At 59.1% G+C, this 19,729-nt stretch overlaps 1 protein-coding gene across 1 annotated transcript in view; it reads left to right on the forward strand.

Moving 5' to 3' along the window:
• FOXK1 (forkhead box K1) overlaps positions 1-17,619 on the forward strand; it is a 62,880-nt gene extending 45,261 nt beyond the window's left edge. The window contains exons 3-9 of the mRNA XM_074345598.1: positions 4,710-4,866; positions 5,275-5,421; positions 5,964-6,157; positions 7,661-7,827; positions 7,947-8,231; positions 8,996-9,220; positions 9,810-17,619. Coding sequence (XP_074201699.1) covers positions 4,710-4,866; positions 5,275-5,421; positions 5,964-6,157; positions 7,661-7,827; positions 7,947-8,231; positions 8,996-9,220; positions 9,810-10,090 — 1,456 coding nt within the window. The 3' untranslated portion in view covers positions 10,091-17,619. The remainder of the gene's footprint in view (positions 1-4,709; positions 4,867-5,274; positions 5,422-5,963; positions 6,158-7,660; positions 7,828-7,946; positions 8,232-8,995; positions 9,221-9,809) is intronic.
• The last annotated feature ends 2,110 nt before the right edge of the window (positions 17,620-19,729 follow it).

Genomic DNA, 19,729 nt, shown 5'->3' on the forward strand with positions numbered 1-19,729 from the left:
AGCTCAGCCTCTCCTTTCCCTGTTCTCCCAGGAGCTATCGCAGGAGCCCCCCTGCGTTTGGTTAGATCTCCTTGTGCCTGGGACCCCCTCTGCATCTTCACACGCTTGGCTGGGAGGACCTTCCCAGCCTCCTCCCGCCTGCACCCGAGTGGGGCCCTCTGACCCTGGGATCGTCTTCCACACTGGCCTGGGAACCCCCTCTCTACTGACTCCCAGTCTTTCCCTTTCCTGATCTGCTCCTTCCTTTTACTGGACAACACCTTCCTGGGAATGGGGACAGGAAAGGTCAATTTTTTAAAAATCTTCCACGGCTGAAAATTACCATTATTCTCTGTTCATGCTAGATAGATGGTTTACCTGGGCAGAGAATTCTAGGGCAGAAACATTTTGCTCAGAACTGATCGCACTTTCTGGCTTCGAGTGTGGCTTCTGAGAAGCCTGCTGCTCCCGCAGTCCTGCCCCTTGTGCACGGCACGTCCCCGGGGAGGGCGTCCCCAGGAGGGCTCGGGTCTCTGCAGTGCCCGCAGTGCCTGCCCGCCTGCCCCATCTCAGCCATGGCCTGGGAGGGGCTGGGCGCTCGCTGGGGCCCTTTCACTCTGAAGACTCACTCCCTGCAATTCTGGGAAGTTATTGTTTCTGTAAATTTGCGCCTCTCCCCTCTTATTCTCTCCCCCAGCTTCTTCCTCTGTCTCCTCTTGCCTGTTTCCTGGGAAATTTCCTCAGGTCTCTCCTTCCAGCCTTTATTGAACTTTTATTCCTCCTCTTTCTAAAAATGTGAAGAGCATTTCCTGGTCCTCCTAACTGTATCCTGCTCGCTCATGAATGCAGGCTCCTCGCCCCTGTGGGGACGTCATCGTGCTGTTTTGTTTGCCCCTCTGCCTTCTCCCCGGCCTGTGTCTGTGTCCCCCGCAGCCCACCCTGTGTCGCCCGTGTCCCCGCTGCCACACGTGTCCCTCGTCAGCCAGACGTCCGAGATGTAGTACCTCAGTAAATACAAGTCTGTGAGTTCACCAAAATGATGTTTGAATTAGAAATTCTCTACAGTTTAATTGAAGCATTTGTTTTCTAGAATGAAAAGATTCCAGTTTTCAAAAGAAATTCCAGAGAGCTGAGTGAAAGCTGGAGTCGCCTGCCCTGAGTGGTCGCTGAAGCATGACCTCCCAGCTGAAAAGTCTGTCACTCAGCAGCCATCAAGGAGCTAGTGATACTTTTCAACTGAAAATTAATAATCTCGTTAAAATAGTAACCTAGAAAAAAGACTGAGGTACTAGAAAGCTTCCTGGATCCCCTCGGGGGTGGTGTGGGCCAGGGGCTCAGGGTCTCTGAGTGACCCCTCCTGGGAGCATAGAAGCCCCCCCACTGGCCTTTGCAGGGGGGCCCCGCCGTGTAGGGTGCAGACTTGCCCCTGACCTGCTCCCATGGCCTCCCATCCCCCCAGGTCCCCAGCAGAGGGTCCCCAGATGAGACCAGGAGTAGGACCAGGCCGGCAGGAGGCGGGGTGGGGGCGGCCTGAGCTCCCGCAGGCTCAGCAGTGCTCCCCCTACACCTGGCTGGTCCCACGTTCCCGCCTCGACTTAAGAGCCATCTGCGCTTCCATTTTTTTTGGTTCTAATTTTTTTTTATCAGAAGAGAAATACACAGCTTGGAATGGATTCGGAGCACATGGCGCCACAGCAGATTCTCTTTAAGTGGCTAAAGCAGCTTCTAGAGCAAGTAGCGGTAAGAGAGGGTGTTTCTGGTGCAGGACCAGCAGGGCGCACTTCCCAGGAGGCGGGCGCCAGCTTTCCTGCGGCCCCAGGCAGAGCCGGAGTAGCCGGGTGTCTGGGTGGCCGCAGAGGGCAGGGTCTGTCGTGGTGGGCTGGGGGCGGGCCGGGAGAAGGCCCTCCGCGGCTCCGGGGACATGGCACTGGGCCTTTGGTCAGATCTGCTCTTCCCTGCTGCCGCTCGTGGCCCCACGGCGGGGCCTGGAAGCGGTCTCCACAGGGTTTTAAACCGCCAGCTCTGTCCTGGACGGTCACGGGAATCACGTTTCATCCCCAGGTTTGTCCTGGCGAGATGGTGGCCCAGATCCAGGGCAGCTGCTGGCAGGACCGGCCAGCCGTGAGCCATCCCCACTCCTGAGCCTCTGTCCTCCTCGCCCGCGTGGAAGTGTGACTTGGGAATTGTTTTTCCGTTGGGGGGATCAGTGACTACCGGCCTGGAGTGCACGCTCCCCGTCTTTCCCACTTCCAGCCTTAGGGCAGGAAGAGCGGTGTGCGTCACATGACATCTGCTGGCTCCGGGCTGCTTGGCCTCTGCTGCTTCCCCGTCCCCAAGTCAGACTCCCCGACCCCAGGCGTGTGGGGGCCCCCCGAAGGGACACGTGGGGGACGCATCTCTTGGGCGTCCCAGGAGGGCCCCAGCGTTTCCTGTCTTGCACATAGTTGGGGAGTTTGCAGTGGAGTGGGACACTCCCTCAGGGCATGCTGTGTCCGGGCCAGTCTCCCCAGGGCGGGAGCCTTGCTTCAGAGCCCAGTGTCCCCGGCCCCTGCTCCCCGGGCCCATCTCTGAATCGACCATTTTCAGCCCTGAGATGCCCTGCTTGCTGCTTCCCCTGGGACGTGTGACCAGCGCGGCTGGGTACCAGGCACAGCCCTCCGGGCCGAGCTCAGCCCACAGGGACAGCTGAATGGGGTCTGCTGAGGCCGGGGCGGCTGTGTGCGTGGACGCACGTTCCGGGACGGGCCTGCTGGGCCCTTTGGACATCAGCCGCCCCTGTCCCCACGGAAGCTTCCCCAGGAAGGGTCTGTCGGTACAGTCCTCCCTCCACCGGGCAAAATGGCGGGGAGGCCACCCGGCCCCTTCTCCTGTTGTGGCCGTTTCTTATTTCCACTGGAAATTTCTCTGGGGAGTGACGGCCTTTGCACTGCTTCGCTTTGTGAGGATTAGACGTAAGTTTTCTCTCATCTTTTTACAAAATATGGACTTGGGACGGGCAGCAGGCCCCTGTGCCCAAGCCCAGAGGGCGCCCTCTGCTGTCTCTGCACTGGTGAGGGCGCCCCGCCAGTCACACAGGCCAGCTGCCGGCAGGGTTTCCTGGCTGAGCCCTGGCGCTCCCTGTCTCCAGGCTGGACTTCTCCTGGCCTGTCTCCTGGAGGCCGTGCGTTTCTGGGGGATGGTTCTCGTGGTCAGAGCGTCGTGTTTCAGTCCGCTGGTGTTCAAGTCCAGAAGGGGCATGGACCCTGGAGCAGGTGAACAGCGCTCCTGTGCCCTCAGGTCCTGCAGCGCCGTGTGGTTGGCAGACGCAGCACAGATAACCGTCAGGAAAAGCCCCCAGCGGCCCCCAGCAGGGCTGCGCGTCGGGAACCTCCCTGTGCCTGGCGTTGGTTCCCAGGCAGAGGTTCCTGGGACGCCCGATGGGGAGTGTGTGAGCCTGTTACTCGTAGGGTGCCCCCCCACACCGTGCTTTGTCAGCTCGGGCTTTGCGTGTCTGGTCCGGAGTGAAACCCAGAAAGAGCCGTTTTCATTGTTGCTTGCCACCTCTAAGGGCTCGTTTGTGGCTGATTGCAATTCCATACTCACAGAACTTACCTCCCTCTACTCTATTTAGGGAATCTCGTGGAGAAGAGAACAAAAATTCTCAAATAAAAGATTCCTTAAAATTCCTGTGTGATTGCAAGGATTCCTGACTGAAAAGGGGTGATGACTCTGGGGGAATTCATTAATATCAACCATCAGGCGCTCCTTGGTCACAGCCTTTCGTTTCCTTTCGTCCTTTCCTCTGCTCAGTAACTCTGCTGAGCCCTCCTCCACGCCACCGGCCGCCCCCCGCCCAGGGGAGGAGCGTGAGGACCTGAGAGGAGGCTCTGCGTGTGTCCAGGAAGGTGGCACAAAGGGGTTTTGTTCGAGCCTGACTGTGGGGATTTGGGGGGCATCCTGTCACTTGGACAGTGTGGGTGGGAGTGCCCGAGGGTGTCGGGGAAGGACTGGTGACTTCCCGTTGGTGCTTGGGGGCCGGCCTCGAGGCCTCTCCTGAAGGCAGGGAGAGGGGCACAGGCAGGCGCCCCCGGGCTCTGGTCAGCTCCCAGGGACACCTTTTATCTGGGTTTGTGACCCACTTTCAGAGCTTTTGTTGGTTTTCTCTGAATATTTTCAATGTTCAAAATGAAAATTTTGACATGGTTAACGCCTACCCTGTTAGTGACAGGGACTGGGCACCAGTGACAGGTGGGGTGCGGGGTGGCCCCCGCAATGCCGGCAGTGGGGCAGCAGGGACAGACTGGCTGGTTGGGCGGCACAAGCTGAGACCCAGAGGTGAAGCCCCGGTATTTCCCGCCCACGGACTCGGATGCAATTTCCAACCAGAGATGAGCTGGCGGGTTGCAGCGGTGACCCTGGGGTGGCTGCGGGCCTGGGAACCAGGTCAGGGAGGCCACCGTCCTTCCTGTGCAGGGCACACCCGCAGGTCCACATGCCTCCTCTAGTCCCGGCCTCTCCTCGGGCGCCATCGTGTGGCCAAGTGAGCAGACTGCGGCCCCAGGGCCGTCCCCACCTGAGGCCCTGGTTGCACTTGGTTCTTTACCAGAGGCTGGGGGCAGGGTCAGGAGGTGGGGACAGGACAGCGCTATGACCTCAGTTACCATGGCGTTTGGGATCCCAATGTCCCGTAACACCAGGTGTGCCACCTCAGGCCGGGGTCGGGACTCAGGACACATCCTTTCTCTCCACAGTGTCCCCAACTCCTGCCCGGCCAGCCCTCGTGGGGCCGGGTCGTCTGGCTACCGCTTCGTCCAGAACGTGACCTCGGACCTGCAGCTGGCGGCGGAGTTCGCCGCAAAGGCTGCCTCGGAGCAGCAGGCCGACACATCCGGAGGAGACAGCCCCAAGGTGTCAGCCCTCGACGCGTTGGCTGGGTGACTGGGCACGGGTGCTGCGTCCCTGCACTCCTTCCCCATCTTCCCCTGGCCCCCATCCTGTCCTGTCCCGCCTCTTGAGAAGAATGGCAGGCTCTCTCCTTACAGCTTTGTCTTAACTCATTCCCTTCTGATAACTTTTTAAATCGATTTATAGAGGAGATGAGAAATTTCAGAATTAAACCACAATGAAAACCTCAGAAACAGCTCTTCCTGGTTTGAAGCACATAGGCTAAACGGGCAGAGGTCTTGGCGATCAATTTACGTAGACACGCTGAGAGTCTGTGTCCTCGTTGGGAGGGTCTTCTCCACGAGGAGGTGTGTGGGTGGACTGGATTGCCAGCATTTCTTCCCGCGCTAACTGTGTTGTCTGCGTCCGCAGGACGAGTCGAAGCCACCCTACTCCTACGCCCAGCTGATCGTGCAGGCCATCTCCTCGGCGCAGGACCGGCAGCTAACACTAAGCGGCATCTACGCGCACATCACCAAGCACTACCCGTACTACAGGACGGCTGACAAGGGCTGGCAGGTGCGCCCGGCCCGGGCTCCCCACTCTGCGTCCGCTTTGCTAGAACGAGCACAACCGGAGGGGTACAGCCCTGAGAGCCCCCATCCTCTCCCCTCCCTTGGGGTCCACGCCCACTGCACGTGGCACCCCTGTGCTAATTTGGAAACACACTGCCCTTGCTGTTTATAGATGGTTTCTTTAAGTTCGTGAGACCCTTGCCAGCACTGGACATAACGCACACGCCACATGGACACGTCACACCTGTTTCCTCTGAGGTTACTCTTTCCCGTCAGTGGCGGGTTCAGTACCAGTTCTGAGCCAGGCACCTCCTGGACCAGGGCTTGTCTTTCCATTTCGCTTTTCCTGTCAGGAGTGGTCGCGATCCTCTGCTGAGTCACCGTAGGAAGACCCACTGCGCCTCCCTGTGCCCTGAGCGGGGGCCCCTCGGGCAGGGACACCGGGCCTGCACCGCCCGCGGTCCCCTGGCTGCCACGCTCGGATCGGGCGAACGGAGCTCCAGCTTTGACTCGCGGTGACTGTGACTCTTTTTGCTTCGCCCACAGAATTCCATCCGCCACAACCTCTCTCTGAACCGCTACTTTATTAAGGTCCCTCGTTCCCAGGAGGAGCCTGGGAAGGGGTCTTTCTGGCGGATCGACCCTGCCTCAGAGGCCAAGCTGGTGGAGCAGGCGTTCCGGAAGCGGAGGCAGCGGGGCGTCTCCTGCTTTCGCACCCCCTTTGGGCCGCTGTCATCCAGGTAGCCCCGCCTCGCCCTGCCCCGCGGCCACATCCATAGCATCTTTGCACTTAAATCCCGTCGCCTTTGCCTGAGACCCTGGCTCAGGACCAGTGAGCTCCGTGACAAGGACGTGAGCGGGGGGCTGCTGGCTGCCCCTCCACGTTAGCTCTCGGATGCGGAGACAGGAGTGGCAGGGGTAGGGGGTGGGACAGAGAGGAGTGGACGTGGACGGGGCCCTTGTACTTCCTCTTGACTCGGCCGCTCCGGGTCAGCCCTGGAGGCTTGGACCCCAGCCTGTGTCTCTGGGGGACACAGTTCAACCCAGACAGCAGCCGCTGCTGCCTTTCCCTGGCAGACAAGCCCGCCGGCCAGCGGGGCTGTGACTGGGCTTGCTGTGCGTCCAGCGCCACCCAGGATACCCCCGTAAGAAGTGTCCGAAGGAGCGAAAGGGGCCCGTCCTCAGGGTCACGGTGGTGGCCGGACCTGGTCTTGTGCCACACAGAATATGCATGGGGGGGTCAGGAAGTAAGCCCTCGGCCAGGAGGAGAGTGCAGTGAAAACGGTGGTGTGCACTGTCTTAGGGACAGGAGGGGGCTGTCCTGGCTCCCAGAGGTTGCAGGGGGTGTGCTGGGGGCTGAGGTGGGTCGGAAACAGGACTAGTTTTGCAGAGTAAAGCCAGATGAGAGAGGACCTGACAGGAGTTTGAACCCTTGCGGGGAGAATTAGGTGCTCATGGACACAAGGCCTGGAGAGGGGCCTGCTCACCACTGGTTTGAGCACCAGAGTCAGCAGGCAGGGCCTCTAGGCCTGAGTGGAGGGCAGACAGCTGAGGGGGTGGGAGAGGAGGGGGCCACACTCAGGCCCGGGAGGGGAGGGGAGGGGAGGGGAGGCGTCAGGTCTCTGCCTGGGGACTCGGCGGCGTCCTCCGCACGTGGCCGTTTCCAGCACTGACTGTCGGTGCTGAGCGCAGCCTCTCCGCTCCATCGGGCACCCCCGCTCCCCGCCCCTCCCAGTCACGCTGCCTCGTGGCGTGTCACGTTGCTTGAAGGCCCCTCAGAACACCGCCAGGCTGGCAGGCGCGGGGCGGGGCCGGGCAGGGCGCTCTGTCATCCATGCGGGACCAAGAGCTGAGCTCCCAGGGCACGCTTTCCTCTCAAGGGTGTCGATTTGTCTGGGGCGGGTTGGTACCCGTCCCTCCACCCCAAGCCACTGTTTTTAACACCGAAGCCCGAGCCGCTCCCCGGGAAGCCGCTGGCCCCTTCGGGGCTGGAGGCTCGGGCTCACACCCTGTGCTGGGGGTCACGGGGGCTGTGAGTGCCGGGTGACGTCATGGCCCCGGGCGGCAGGCTGTCGCTGCAGGAGCGTTAGTGCAGGAAGCCCCTTGCGAGGACAGAGCATTGGGAAAGGTGGGCAGAGGCTCCAGGGGGCAGGTGTGTCGCCGTCTGATGTCGTGACAGGCACCATTCTCCTTTCTCATCCTGTGTACTTACCGCCGGGGGCCTGTCTCTGCCCTTCTCTCAGGAGTGCTCCGGCCTCACCCACTCACCCGGGGCTGGTGTCGCCTCGTTCCAGCGGCCTGCAGACTCCAGAGTGCCTGTCCCGGGAGGGCTCACCCATCCCACACGACCCTGACTTTGGGTCCAAGCTAGCCTCCGTTCCCGAGTATCGGTATTCCCAAAGTGCACCCGGTAAGAAGGGGTTTGTCCTCTTAACCTGTCACGGCAGAACTCAGAACCGAGCCCCAGAAGGGGGTGCCCGGAGTCCCCGCTGACCCCGTGTCCTTGGCGGCCCCCCTCCCTCTCTGCAGGCTCTCCCGTCAGCGCCCAGCCAGTGATCATGGCCGTGCCTCCACGGCCGCCCAGTCTGGTGGCCAAGCCTGTCGCCTACATGCCAGCATCCATCGTGACGGCGCAGCAGCCCTCAGGCCACGCGATCCACGTGGTGCAGCAGGCCCCCCCAGTCACCATGCTCAGGGTGGTCACCACGTCTGCCAGCTCCGCCAACGGGTACATCCTCGCCAGTCAGGCCTCAGCGGGGGGCCCCCACGAAGCAGCAGGCACAGCTGTGCTGGACCTGGGCGGCGAGGCGAGAGGTAACTCAGGGTGCAGAGCCAAGTTGGGGGACGCAGGCCAGCCCCGGCGTACAGCGGCTCTCAGGCTGCTGCCTCTGCCCCCCGTCGCTCCTTGTTCTTCGGGAAGTGCGCCCTTTAGAGCCACACAGTCACCCTCTGAATGCTCCCCAGGCGCACGGTGCCCCCAGGTGACCCTGAGCTAGGCGTGGGCCTGCCTCAGACGGTCCACAGGGGGCCTCCTCCACAGCCCCTGCAAGGGGCCCTTAGAAGTCACTCAGAGTGAAAAATACAGTTAGAAATTCCTGAATTAGACGCCCAGATCCCAGGGAATTCATGGCATAAACACTGAAACCACACCCAGGACTGTCCCCGGCCCTCGAGGGAGCGCTTCTGAAGTGAGCGGCGTCTTCCTGACCGCGGCCAGCCCATCTCAGCGGTGACGTCTTCTTTAACGTTGTCCTGATGACTCGTGCCTTGTGGGCAAAGAAGACTTGGTTGTGGCTGCAAATACAGATCTTTTCCTTCCAAATTGTACACTTTATTTCTCAGATTACATTGGGGTCAGTTAAAGTTCAAGGTTTTACCTTAGTTCTGAAACTCTATTCATTGTTTTTCTCTTGTTCCACAACATATCTCCTCAGGGGAGGATTTTTGAGAACCAGTATTTTTTCCCCAGAGTCAGGGCTTCCGAAGTGCAGGCCACTCTCTGCAGGGACAGGCGCTCAGCAACCATGGGCTGAGCGCAGGCGGAGGCAAGCGTGGCTTTGATGGCTATGTCCCCACAGGCCTGGAAGACAGACCCACCGTTGCATTTGCCACCGTCCCCACTGCTGGCCGAGTGATCCAAACAGTGGCCAGCCAGATGGCCCCAGGGGTCCCTGGACACACGGTCACTATCCTGCAGCCAGCCACACCGGTGACCGTCGGGCAGCACCACCTCCCAGTCCGGGCCGTCACGCAGAATGGCAAGCATGCCGTCCCCAGCAGCGGCTTAGCTGGTGGCGCGTACGGTGAGCCCAGCCCTCAGCTCTGTGGTCCCACCCGGGTCGGTGCAGGGTGAACATCCTTGCAGTCACTCCAGTCATCTGGTCAGTGCACTGAGCACCCACTGCGTGCCAGGCCCTGGGATGCTGCTGAGGTAGCCCTGCAGCAGTGAGCAGACTCCCCGGGTCACAGAGCTCACGCCCCACAGACAGGATGAGGACTCGGGGGGGGGCAGTGAATTTATTAAAGTTACTAAAGCGTGAGCTGTTAAAGTGGGGAGGGTGGTGGGTGAACTCCAGTTATCTGTCTGTGGTGCAGGGCAGGACTTGCCAGAGGCGAGGGCAGGAGCCACTGGGGCGTCCAGAGGGACCCACACACAGCAGCAGTGGCAAGAGGAGAATGCCGAGGACACTAGGGAGGTTGGGCAGCAGGGCTGGGGTTGGGGAGGGGCTGGCACCCAGGCGTGGCCGGCCGGCAGTAACCAGAGGTGCCAGGTGTGCGGGGAGCCGGCTCCGTGCCGCTTTCTAAGCCCTCGTGGGACAACGGCCAGTGTTCAGAAAGGCCGGGCCGGTCATGATCAGTTTCCAACGTGCATCTCTTTTTCCTCCACCCCAGCCCTCACCAGCCCTCTGCAGCTCCTCGCAGCCCAGGCCAGTTCATCCACTCCGGTGGTGGTCACACGGGTGTGCGAGGTGGGGCCCGACGAGCCGGCGGCAGCGGTAGCAGTAGCAGCCGCCACCCCTGCCACCCCCGCCCCTGCTGCCACCACGTCTGCCTCTTCCACTGGGGAGCCCGAGGTCAAGAGGTCCCGTGTGGAGGAGCCCGCCGGGACTGCGAGCACGCAGGCCGGGGTGATCACAGCCACCGGCCCGCAGGGGCCTGGAACCGGGGAGTGATGTCACCGGCGTGGAGGTGGAGTAGGACACGCGCCAAGAGGAGTTCTGGGGGTGGACCGAGGCGGCTGCCATCACCTCGCTCGGACCGTGATGAGAAAGCCCCCTGCGGACAGCAGCTCGGTGCCAAACGGACAGCCCGCCTCCGCCCACCTGCACCCAGACCCCTCGTCCTCCTCAGCGTCTTGTCTCCTGCCCCTGCTCTGGTTAAAACAAAAACACATAAACACGTTCAGACCGCTGATTGTATGATTCTGGGAATTCTTTGTTTTCATTTCCCTCCCTCAGCACCACCTTTCTCCCCAGGCTTTCTGTCCAAGGCATGGGGAGAGGGGCGTAGCCCAGCGTCCCCAGGAATGCATCTCGGCGCCCCGGCCGCCCGCCCTGCAGGAGCAGCCTCCGCCCCAAGGATGGGACGGACACGCGGCCTGGGCCAGAGGCCCCCAAGGGAACGGACAGGCCTGGGATCCAGCCCTGTTTGTGAGGGATCGGGAACAGGCCGAGGAGGGCAGAACTCCAGATCTGACTGTTCTGTGGTTTCTTCTTCCTACAAGTGACGCAGAAAGTTTTGGCATTACCCGGGCAGAGGGGAGGGTCTGGTTTGGCTTTGGACCCCACGTGCTGCTTTTGTGGAAATGTGGAATTCAGGCTGGATCATACATCGGAGACAGAAACAGACGGGATCATCTGTTTTTGAGGTTTTCGTCTGCAGGTAGTTTAACACCTGTAGGTCTGGGGTTCTTGCTGGCACTGGTCTCCACAAAGAGGAAGTCTGCCGCTCTGTTAACTTCAAGAAAGATCGACGGCCTCCTGGATTGGCGTTTGAGGTGGAAAGCTATTTGGATGAAAGGTCAGCCTGGAGCCAGCAGGCTGCAGCATCTGGCCACATCGAGGCCAAACCTTGATCACGGGGCAGCAGGTGCTCCAGGCGGAAGTAGGTCACCAACTCAACAGGGAGTCGGTCACAGCCATGTCGCTCCCAAAACAGAAGGGCAAGGCCCTTTCCTGCTGGCGGACCGATGGGACCCACAGCCACACACGAGGCTTGTGTCACCAGGTTCCAGTGCACACCTCTGCCATCTCAGGCTGGAACCATCTCTCCTGCCCACAGCACTGCAGGCTCTGGGCTCGGTCAGCAGCTCCACCCACTCGGTGGGTCCTACCTGCCCTGCGAGAGTCGGGGGTCCTGCTCAGACACCCCGTGCCCCTTGGAAACGTGACCAGAGCAGGAGAGGAGCCTGCACTGCCCAGTGGACGGCCCCATCTGTGGTCGGGTGCAGTCCTTCAGCTCCTCTCGGAGAACATTCTCAGGAAGCGTTAAGTGCGTCCCTGTGAAAGGTGACCTGGCTCGGCGCCCAGTGTCAGTTCTTCCACCCGGAGCTGCAGGGGCCCCATGGAAGCGGCTCCTCTCCTTACTAGCGGCCTGTCCTCAGCGTTGGTCTCCTGCCAGCAGAGCTGCTGTGCGTCCCTGTGCTCCGACGGCAGCACCGCCCAGAGCACCAGGGCTGCCCTGAGTCCCCTGGGGGCGGGCACACGGCTCTCGGGGTGGGGACGCTGCCTCAGGGGCGGGTGAGAGGAGCTCCGCCTTGCTGTCATGGTTGTCCCCATGCACCCCCACCAGGGACGGGTAAGGAGCATCCTCCTGGGCTGGGTAGGAAGTGCGTGCTCTGGTGTCTGCTGAGCCCCAGACCAGTCATTTCCATGGCACTGAACTTCACCTGGGAAATAAGGTCTTCTGTGACATCTGGTGAGGTTGCAGAGACAGGGAGGGGGACTTCGCTGGCCGCCGCGCCCACCCTAGTGGGGAGAGCACGCTCATTCCACGTGGACGTTTCCTGTCGTTTTTTGTAAACTTTGTCTTCTGTCTTGTCTGCTGTGTGTGTGGGTGAGAGTGAGAGAGCTGGACCGAGGCAGTGCCACGGTGTGCACTGACGCCCAGCAAGGGCCTCGCCTCTGCGGGTTTGCAGCGAGGGCTCCGGGGTTACCTGTTGCTTCTTTCCCCTTCACCGTCGCTCAGTCCTGGACCCACGCAGGTTCCCCCAGGGGGCTGTTGCTCATGGACCATCCTCAACGCCACAGGCTTGCCTCCTTGGGGGAGCTGGCACCGTCCACAGAGAACAGACGCCCGGGCCGGCTGGCCGCAGAATACCTGGTTTGGTCAGCCTGGCTCTGACCTCTGAGATGGTTTGGTTTCTGCCCGTTGTCAGTGATGACCCCAGTGTGGATTGTGGGAGTAGAGGGGAGGGTGCCGGAGCTGGAGGGAGAGAGGACAGGATGTCTGCTGGTGACGTTCCACCAGGCAGGGAGCTTGTGCCTTTTGGGCTTCTGTGGAGAAGGAGGGACCCTGTGGGGTCAGCTCAGATTCGGCCGGGGGCAGGGAGAGGAGGGCCAGGCCTTGGGGCCTTGGGGTTCACTCTAGATTCAGGATAAGCTTCTAGGTGGGCTTCTGGTCATCTGACCAGATGGCCCGCCTGGCTCTTGCTAGCACTTGGCCTGGGACTGGTAGCCAGGACGCCCATGAGTGGCCAGCTCCCCAAGGAGATGCACATTGCAGCCAGAAAGATATCAGAGCTGACCAGGGATAGTCCCCCCGACCTGTCCACAGAAGCAGGAGCGCAGGCTGGAGTCCCCAGAGAACCCCGCCCTCTGGGCCTGGCAGCCGCAACCCCACCTGCATGGGTTGTGGCCAGTGGGCCCACCCAGCTGAGGCTGGGAAATCAGGAAAGTAAGTAATTCTGGCCCAGAGCTGGTGTCACTGCAGCCTTGGGCCACCCAGGGGCTGGCATCCGTGCTGAGAGATCAGCCAGGCGACAGCAGCCCTGCCTGGGCGGGGCACTGGGGCCGTTGTCACAGCGGCTTCCTCACGGCCTGGTACCGGGGCCCATGTGTCTGCTCCTCCTGCTGCCTGGCCGCCCATCGCCTCTGCCTGCACCCACACAGCAAAATGCACTCTCTGCATAGGAGGGAACCACAAAAATCACTGCTTTCAAATAGCTGGGCGTTTCCCTCAAGACGGTCTGGGCCGCGTTAGACGTGGGAAGGGCTGTGCCTCACCACTTCCTCCTGGGCCGACATCGGACACTGCCGGTGTCCCACGGCTCATGAGCATGTGGGGTGGACGCTAAATGTCCATCGTCTGCTATCTGCCTTTTTCTTTCCGAAGCTCCCAGGCCACACAGACTCTGTCGAGGGCAGGGTCTGTAATCGGGGCTCAAATAGTCCACCCCGCTTCCCCTCTTTGTGGATCTGTAGAGGCTGGCAAAGTTAGTCATGCTGGAATGGCCCCGGGTCCCCGGCAGTTGTCCCAGGCGTGCCCACTTCAGGGCGGGTGTGCTCCGACAGCAGGTCCACTGTGCAGAGGGGTGGGGGCCCTCGCTTTTCCTCCTGGGCTCTGGCTGGTTCATGTTTGGGGTCTGCTGTATGGGGGAGTTTTTTCCTCAACTTAAGAACCAAGCCAAATGGAAACAGGGGAAGTGAATGTCTGACTTTTGAGCCGGGAGGGAAAGGGTTTGGCGGAGCTGCGCCCAGGCTCCGGCCCCTCTGCTTACCTCGCTGGTCCTGGCGAAAGACTTGTGTGGGTCACAAGCGGCGTTCAGCTCACGCTCTCATTCCCTCTGATCAGAGATCTGCGTGGAACGTCTGGAGGCAGCTGTCCACCCACCTCCACCAGCGTGTTGTGAGGTCTCTCTCTGTGGATAGAAATCCTTGGCAATTCTGAGTTCAGAGGGAGGAGAAAGGTTTTCTTGGGCTTTTTTCCTTTGGTCAGTTTTTTACGGAGACAAAGAACAGACCTCATTTGAAAAAAAAGAATGAAAACTTAGCTGAACGTGGGCCGTGGCAGAGCTGTCAGTGTAGCTGATGCAGGTGAATGATCTGTTTTTCTCCAAAAGCCTCAAGTTCTACCCAGCCCTGGAGCAACTTCGTCTGGGGTGAAGGACTGCACTGTCTCAAGGTCATAGCCAGGGCGCGACCTCTGCCCCTTCAGCTCTGGGAGGGAGGGTCCCGCCCCCAGGAAAGGTGCACTTGGCTGCCTCTCGCTTCATTGCTGCATTGACAGTGCGCTGCTTGTTCTGGAATAAGTTACCAAAAGTGGTTGTGAGCCTCTGCAAGGAAAAAGGGCCAGAGTCGCTAACCCGAGGCCCCGTCCCCAGTGCCAGGTCCCCGATCCCCAGTGCAGCCGCGATGGGCCTCGGAGGCTCCCGGGGAGGCTGACGGTGGAAACGCTTCCCCGCAGCCGCTCAGGGCCGCCTTTGAGGCGCCTCCGCAGAGGAGCAGTGCTGTTGAACGGGAATCAGGTTATTCAGACGTGCTGCTATGAAGGTAGGGTGGTCCCGGAGTCAGCAAGTGGTCTTTGAGGTGAGGGCTGAGCAAAGCCACAGCCGTGGTCCCTGACCCAGTTTATGTCACCGTCTTCAGACTGCTTTCCTGTGTCTTACAAACTTCTCATTTCATAAGCTCCTTTCTCGAGGGCTGGTTTCCCACGTTAGGATTTTAAACACGCTCAGGACCCGGGTCTGTTCGTGCTCCCGTGCCGCCACCGTTCTTGCTGGGTTCCTGCAGGGCCTGTGCCCCTGCAGTGCCTTTTACCACCAGAGCTGCTGCCTCTGGCGTCCGAGGGCGGGTCTGGACCTGGTGCCGGCAGGGGCCCGTCTGGCATCACGCAGCCCCTGGGCGACGCCTGGGCCGGTGCCGTGAGGCCCAGCCGCTCGGAAGATGGGCCTCTGGTGGCCACGAGCATTTGCTGTGACCTGAAGTTGAACAGCTGGAGTTCTCACTGGTAGTGTTGAGGGAAAGTAGTTGGGCTCCGTGAGGGGTCTCTCTACCCTCTCTCCTCCCAGGCATCGCAGGCCTGCTTGGGGCTTGTCTCTGCAGTGAGTTTTCCAGCCCAGGCTCAGGCCACGCGGCTCAGTTTTGCTGCTGCAGGGATGAGCTGCCTTCAGACCAGGTCCCAGGGAGGGTGCCCGTGGTGCTGCTCCCGCAGGGGGTGAAGAGGTTCTCGGGGGCACAAGGCAGCCAAGCAGAGAAGAGAGTTCGGAAGGGTTCATTTTCTCTGGGTTTGACGAGCCTCACTGTGTCTCCATCACACCTGGGAGGACGTCTGCACCGCCTCCGCCCTGAGAAGCAGGCCTGGGCCCGAACGTCAGCGCCCTGCTGCTGGGGGCCCAGAGGCCCTCCTGCGGGCTGACCACTCCCAGGAGAGGGCAGCTCTGTCCCGCTGCCCCCGGGGTGGGCGTCTGGATCACCTTTTCACGCGGGACTGAAATGACAGTGAGTGAGCCTCAGGACCTCAGTGTCTCCTTTCCCTTACAGCTGGTTCTGGCTACTCGATGTTTTAGAAAAGACCGCAGGGAGCAGTGGCATCTTTCTTTCCCTCCAGGGAGAAGCTCCACTCAGGGGGTCCCTTCATTCCCTGCACCTGCTGGGCCTGCTGGTAGCCGTTGGGAAATGTCGTGGGAGACGCGTTCTGGGAGTGGGTGGGAGGCAGCAGACGCTTCTCTCCTTCGGCTGACCCGCCGAGTGCTGGCTGCGTGGGGCCACACCCCCCAGGTCCCCACCCCGGCCCCACGAGTGAGTGTCTTCAGGCTGTGTTCTCTGGGGTACAGTCACCGTTTTTTTTTTCCAGGGGAGACCTAGTAAGTTTCCAAGCCACTGTCACCTTTTTACCCCAACCCAGTTATTTTAAGAGAGTCAGAACAGAATTGGAAGAATTCTAGTTTATTATTCTTTACTTGAGAATCTTTTCTGGAGTCACTGGCTCACTTGATTCATCCAAATACTTACTGCTGGTCTACCCTGTGTCAGGAACAGTGCAGAGTACGCAGGAGACCAGGCTGCAGAGGGATGTGACGCTCAGATCTGCGACACACCTGGGTGCACGTTTCAGTCCCACACATCAGAACGACTGTGCTGCTTGTGTGAAGGGTGTTCTTGCCCCGAGTGCTGGGACTTGCTCCGGAGCAAGTCTGAGCCACAAGGAGCCCTGACCTGTCCCCAGATTCTGAATGAGTTGGCTGAGCCGGAACAAGATCTGTGACTCTGAAATGGATTTTTTTGTGCATGAAGTTCACTGGCCTGAGGATACTGAATGACACCCGTCGCCTCTTAAGATCTTAGCCTATAAATTTCTGGGTTAACTGGTCCAGGTTTTTTTTTTAAATAGATCCTAATTTTTTATTGATTGAGTTTTCTGTTTCTTTGATTTATTTGTAAACCATTCCACCGTGCCTTTAAAAGTCAACCTTTAATTTTCATTCATGGCTTCTTGTTTAAAAATCCTTCCCCCTGCCCCATCTTCCTCCACGGGTGGGTTCCTATGGCATGAGTGGTAACTGCATTCATACTTAATCGGGTTCTTGACCTTCAGCAGGGCTTATTAGAACACAGATTGCTGGGTCTCACCCAGAGTTTCCGGTAAGATCCCAGGCGATGTCAGTATTGCAGGTCTGGGTCGGTCTCTGAGAACCGCTGCTCCAGAGAAGAGTCCCCGGTTCCCCTCCCGGGTATAGAGGTGTGGGTTCCGGGCTCTACAGTTGACTCCCGCATGCCATCAGCTGAAGAAGATTGGGTGGTGATGCTGTTTCAGGGTCGGGGGAGAGGTGGTGTATTGTCTTTGTTTCGCAGTGTTGAAATTTGTGGAAAATCCTTTTGGGCTTTTTTTAATCAGTAAAAATGGAATTTAAAATCAAACATTTGAAGTTCAGCCCTCCCCTCCCAGCTTCCTTTCTAGAAAGGCTTTCTGGCTATCTCGTAGACCGAATTTGCCTGGTTTGATTTCTGCTTGAGGCCAGGGGTCGGGGAGGAAAGAGCAAAGCGTGTCCCAGGTTCTCACTGAGACCAGATCCGTGAGCTGCGCGGGCAGCTTGGTGCATAGGAGGGAGAGGCTGGACGCAGCACAGATTGTTTTTTCTTACCTGACTGAGAATTCTCCAGTAGAGATCATTCAGGGGGCCGGCGTTGTTAGTGGGGTGTGTGTGTGTGTGAGTGTGTGTGTGTATTTTTTTTTTTACGGTGGCTGTCTATAAAGTATTTTTCACAATATGTTTAATCGCCAATGCTTTAAAAAGCGGCGGTATCCTAGAGAGGGAATTTAAGTCCCAGCGCGTGGGATGGGAAGTTCAGGGCACATCACACGCATGTTGCACCACCTGTACGTGAAGTCTGATCCGTGGGAGACCCACCAGGGGTAGCAGACGCCCCGGCCCCGGGCGAGGCCAGCGGTACCACTGGGAAGACCGGGGACCCACTGCGCTGGGCCAGCCTGCATTTTTCATTTCAAGTGGGATACAGTATTTTTTTAATACGGAGCCATACTTTTTTTTTTTTAAAGTTTGAGATTTGAATGTGATTTCTAATTGTATCAAACATTAATGTTTTAAAGCTATAACAAAGTTTAAAATTTCTACTTTCTGTTTTCCATTTATTTTAACTGTTCTTTTATCTATTAAATTGTTGTATGTGGATGGGGAAGTTTTGTTTCTCCTCTTAGCCTTTGTTTCTATAACCAGAAATAAAATTATATATTAAAGAAACGACATCGGGCTCTGTGTGGTCTTGTGAGTGGCTTGCTGAGGGACAGACGGCCAAGTGGACGGCCTGCACATGCAGCCCTTCCCCACACCGCACCCTGGGGTCCCAAGGGGCTATTCCTAGGGGAGATGCGCTTTCTCCCGCTTGTCCTCGGGGGCCTAGTCCTGGGAAGCAGCAGCCTGACCGATGACATGATCTGTGGAAGTGCCCGTGCTTTCCTGACCACTGACCCCCATGATGACTGGAGAATGGCTCACACCTACCCCTGGACGTGCAGGGACTGGTGGACATCCCCCATTCCCGCTCCTGGGCACCACAGCTCGGCCAGATGCCCCCTGGAGCTCCCAGCAGAAGCCAGTCCCTCTTGCAGGCGCCCAGCTGCACGAGACCCCTGCGCCTTGTGTGTGCATCTCCTGAGACCTGCTCATTCCGGGTCCTGGGCAGGAGAGGTGGCCAGACTCTGGACTCAGACTTGGGTTCCATGTCCTGCTGGGGAACTTGAACCTGCGAGAAGCTCCGTTTCTGCACCTGCAGGGTCAGCACCACGGCCTCTCAGGATTAAGTGACATGGCGCATGTCAGCTGCGCTGAAGCCAGTGCCTCCTCTCCTCACAGCGTCTACCGGCTTTACAGTCACGTCACCGGAAGGAGACGCGTGGCCTTCGTGTGGCCGACCACCTCTGACCTTGGGTTTGATGAAAACTGTTTGTCACAAGCACGCCATCTGTCAAGTTTCTCTCGTTCGTGCGGGTGACTCATCACCGCGTTTGGCTAGTAGCTAACTTGCCTTTTTCAGATTTCCCAGCTGCCCACGGCGGTAACTGCAGTTTGAGCACTTCTCTGCTTCCCTTCTTCCAGTGAGTGAGTGTTCACACCACAGAAACGGTCAGACAGTACAAATCAGCCTCCCGGCCCCGGGAGAGCCACTTAGCCCCCTACCGACACACGACTAGTTACAGAAGCGCAAAGCATCGGTGAGTTTACTCAAGATGTGTGCGCTTTGTATGTTTTACTTTAATCAACATTTTTTTTGGTTCTGAAACGAATATTTGGACTCCCTTCCCAGTCTCAAATTTTGCAGGTCCAAGTGTGATTTTTACCTTTGAACTTGATCTGTATGCAGCTCAAGTAAACCAGCAAACTCCACCTGGAACCACATGTCGTTATCAAGCTATTGTCTGGTGACTTCACACCGACTTTCCGTGCTGTTTTCATGATTCGCCAGTGGGGGCTCTGCCAGGTCCATCCCTGCTCCGCCACGTCCTCCCTGTCCGGCTGCCTGGCACTGGGCAGAGGGCACCAGAGGATGCTTCCTGCTCCGGGCAGCTCTCTCCAGCTGCAGCAAATGTCCTGGCAACAGCAGCTCACAGCAGATAGCTTTTCCTGCCCAGCCAGGGCCAGCCACGTGGTGCCTCCTCACAGGTCAGTGTCAACTCCGCGGGACCCCTTCGCCAAGTCCCGAGCTTTCATTATTCCACCCTCTGCCCTTTGTCCCCCTACCGTTCGGAGCAGTGGCTGCTCCCTGGTCCCTCCCAGTTCCTCCAAACCTGGTTGCAATTCTTTATAGTGAATCTAGTAATAAAATACTTGCTTTCCGGCTCCTGACCAGCTGTGGAACAGCCTCCCAGCAGCACATGGCACCAGACTCTGCATCTCCCGCACGATCCCTGAGATGCGCCGTTTTCCCACGTTCCCTCCTGCTTCTCCAGCCGTGCCTCGGTGGGCGGGGGCAGAGTGGCTGCATGCACTGGCCTGGAGTCCGGCTTCTGCTTCAGATCCCTCCTCCCCCTACAGGTGTGACTTTGGGCCCTTAACCAGATTTTTAGTTTCAGTTAACATCCTTCAAATGATGATGATAAAGCTCTCCTCAGAGTTGTCTGTGGCTCAGGTGAGATGCGGATGCATGGGCTTAGCTGCAGCAGGCTTTGCAGAAAGACTGCCAGTAACCAGGCTTCCTTTGCCAGCCCCGCCCTGCAGCTCCTCAGGGCTGTGGGGGTGGGGGTGCTCCCTGCGCAGACGCTTTCTCTGTGCCTCAGCTGCCACCGCTGGCTCCCATCTCTTTATCCTCAGCACCAGTTGCCCTCAACATCTCCACCTGGATGCCGTAAAGGTATCC

Source organism: Camelus bactrianus, chromosome 18 (assembly GCF_048773025.1).
Source record: "Camelus bactrianus isolate YW-2024 breed Bactrian camel chromosome 18, ASM4877302v1, whole genome shotgun sequence".
Lineage (NCBI taxonomy): Eukaryota > Metazoa > Chordata > Mammalia > Artiodactyla > Camelidae > Camelus > Camelus bactrianus.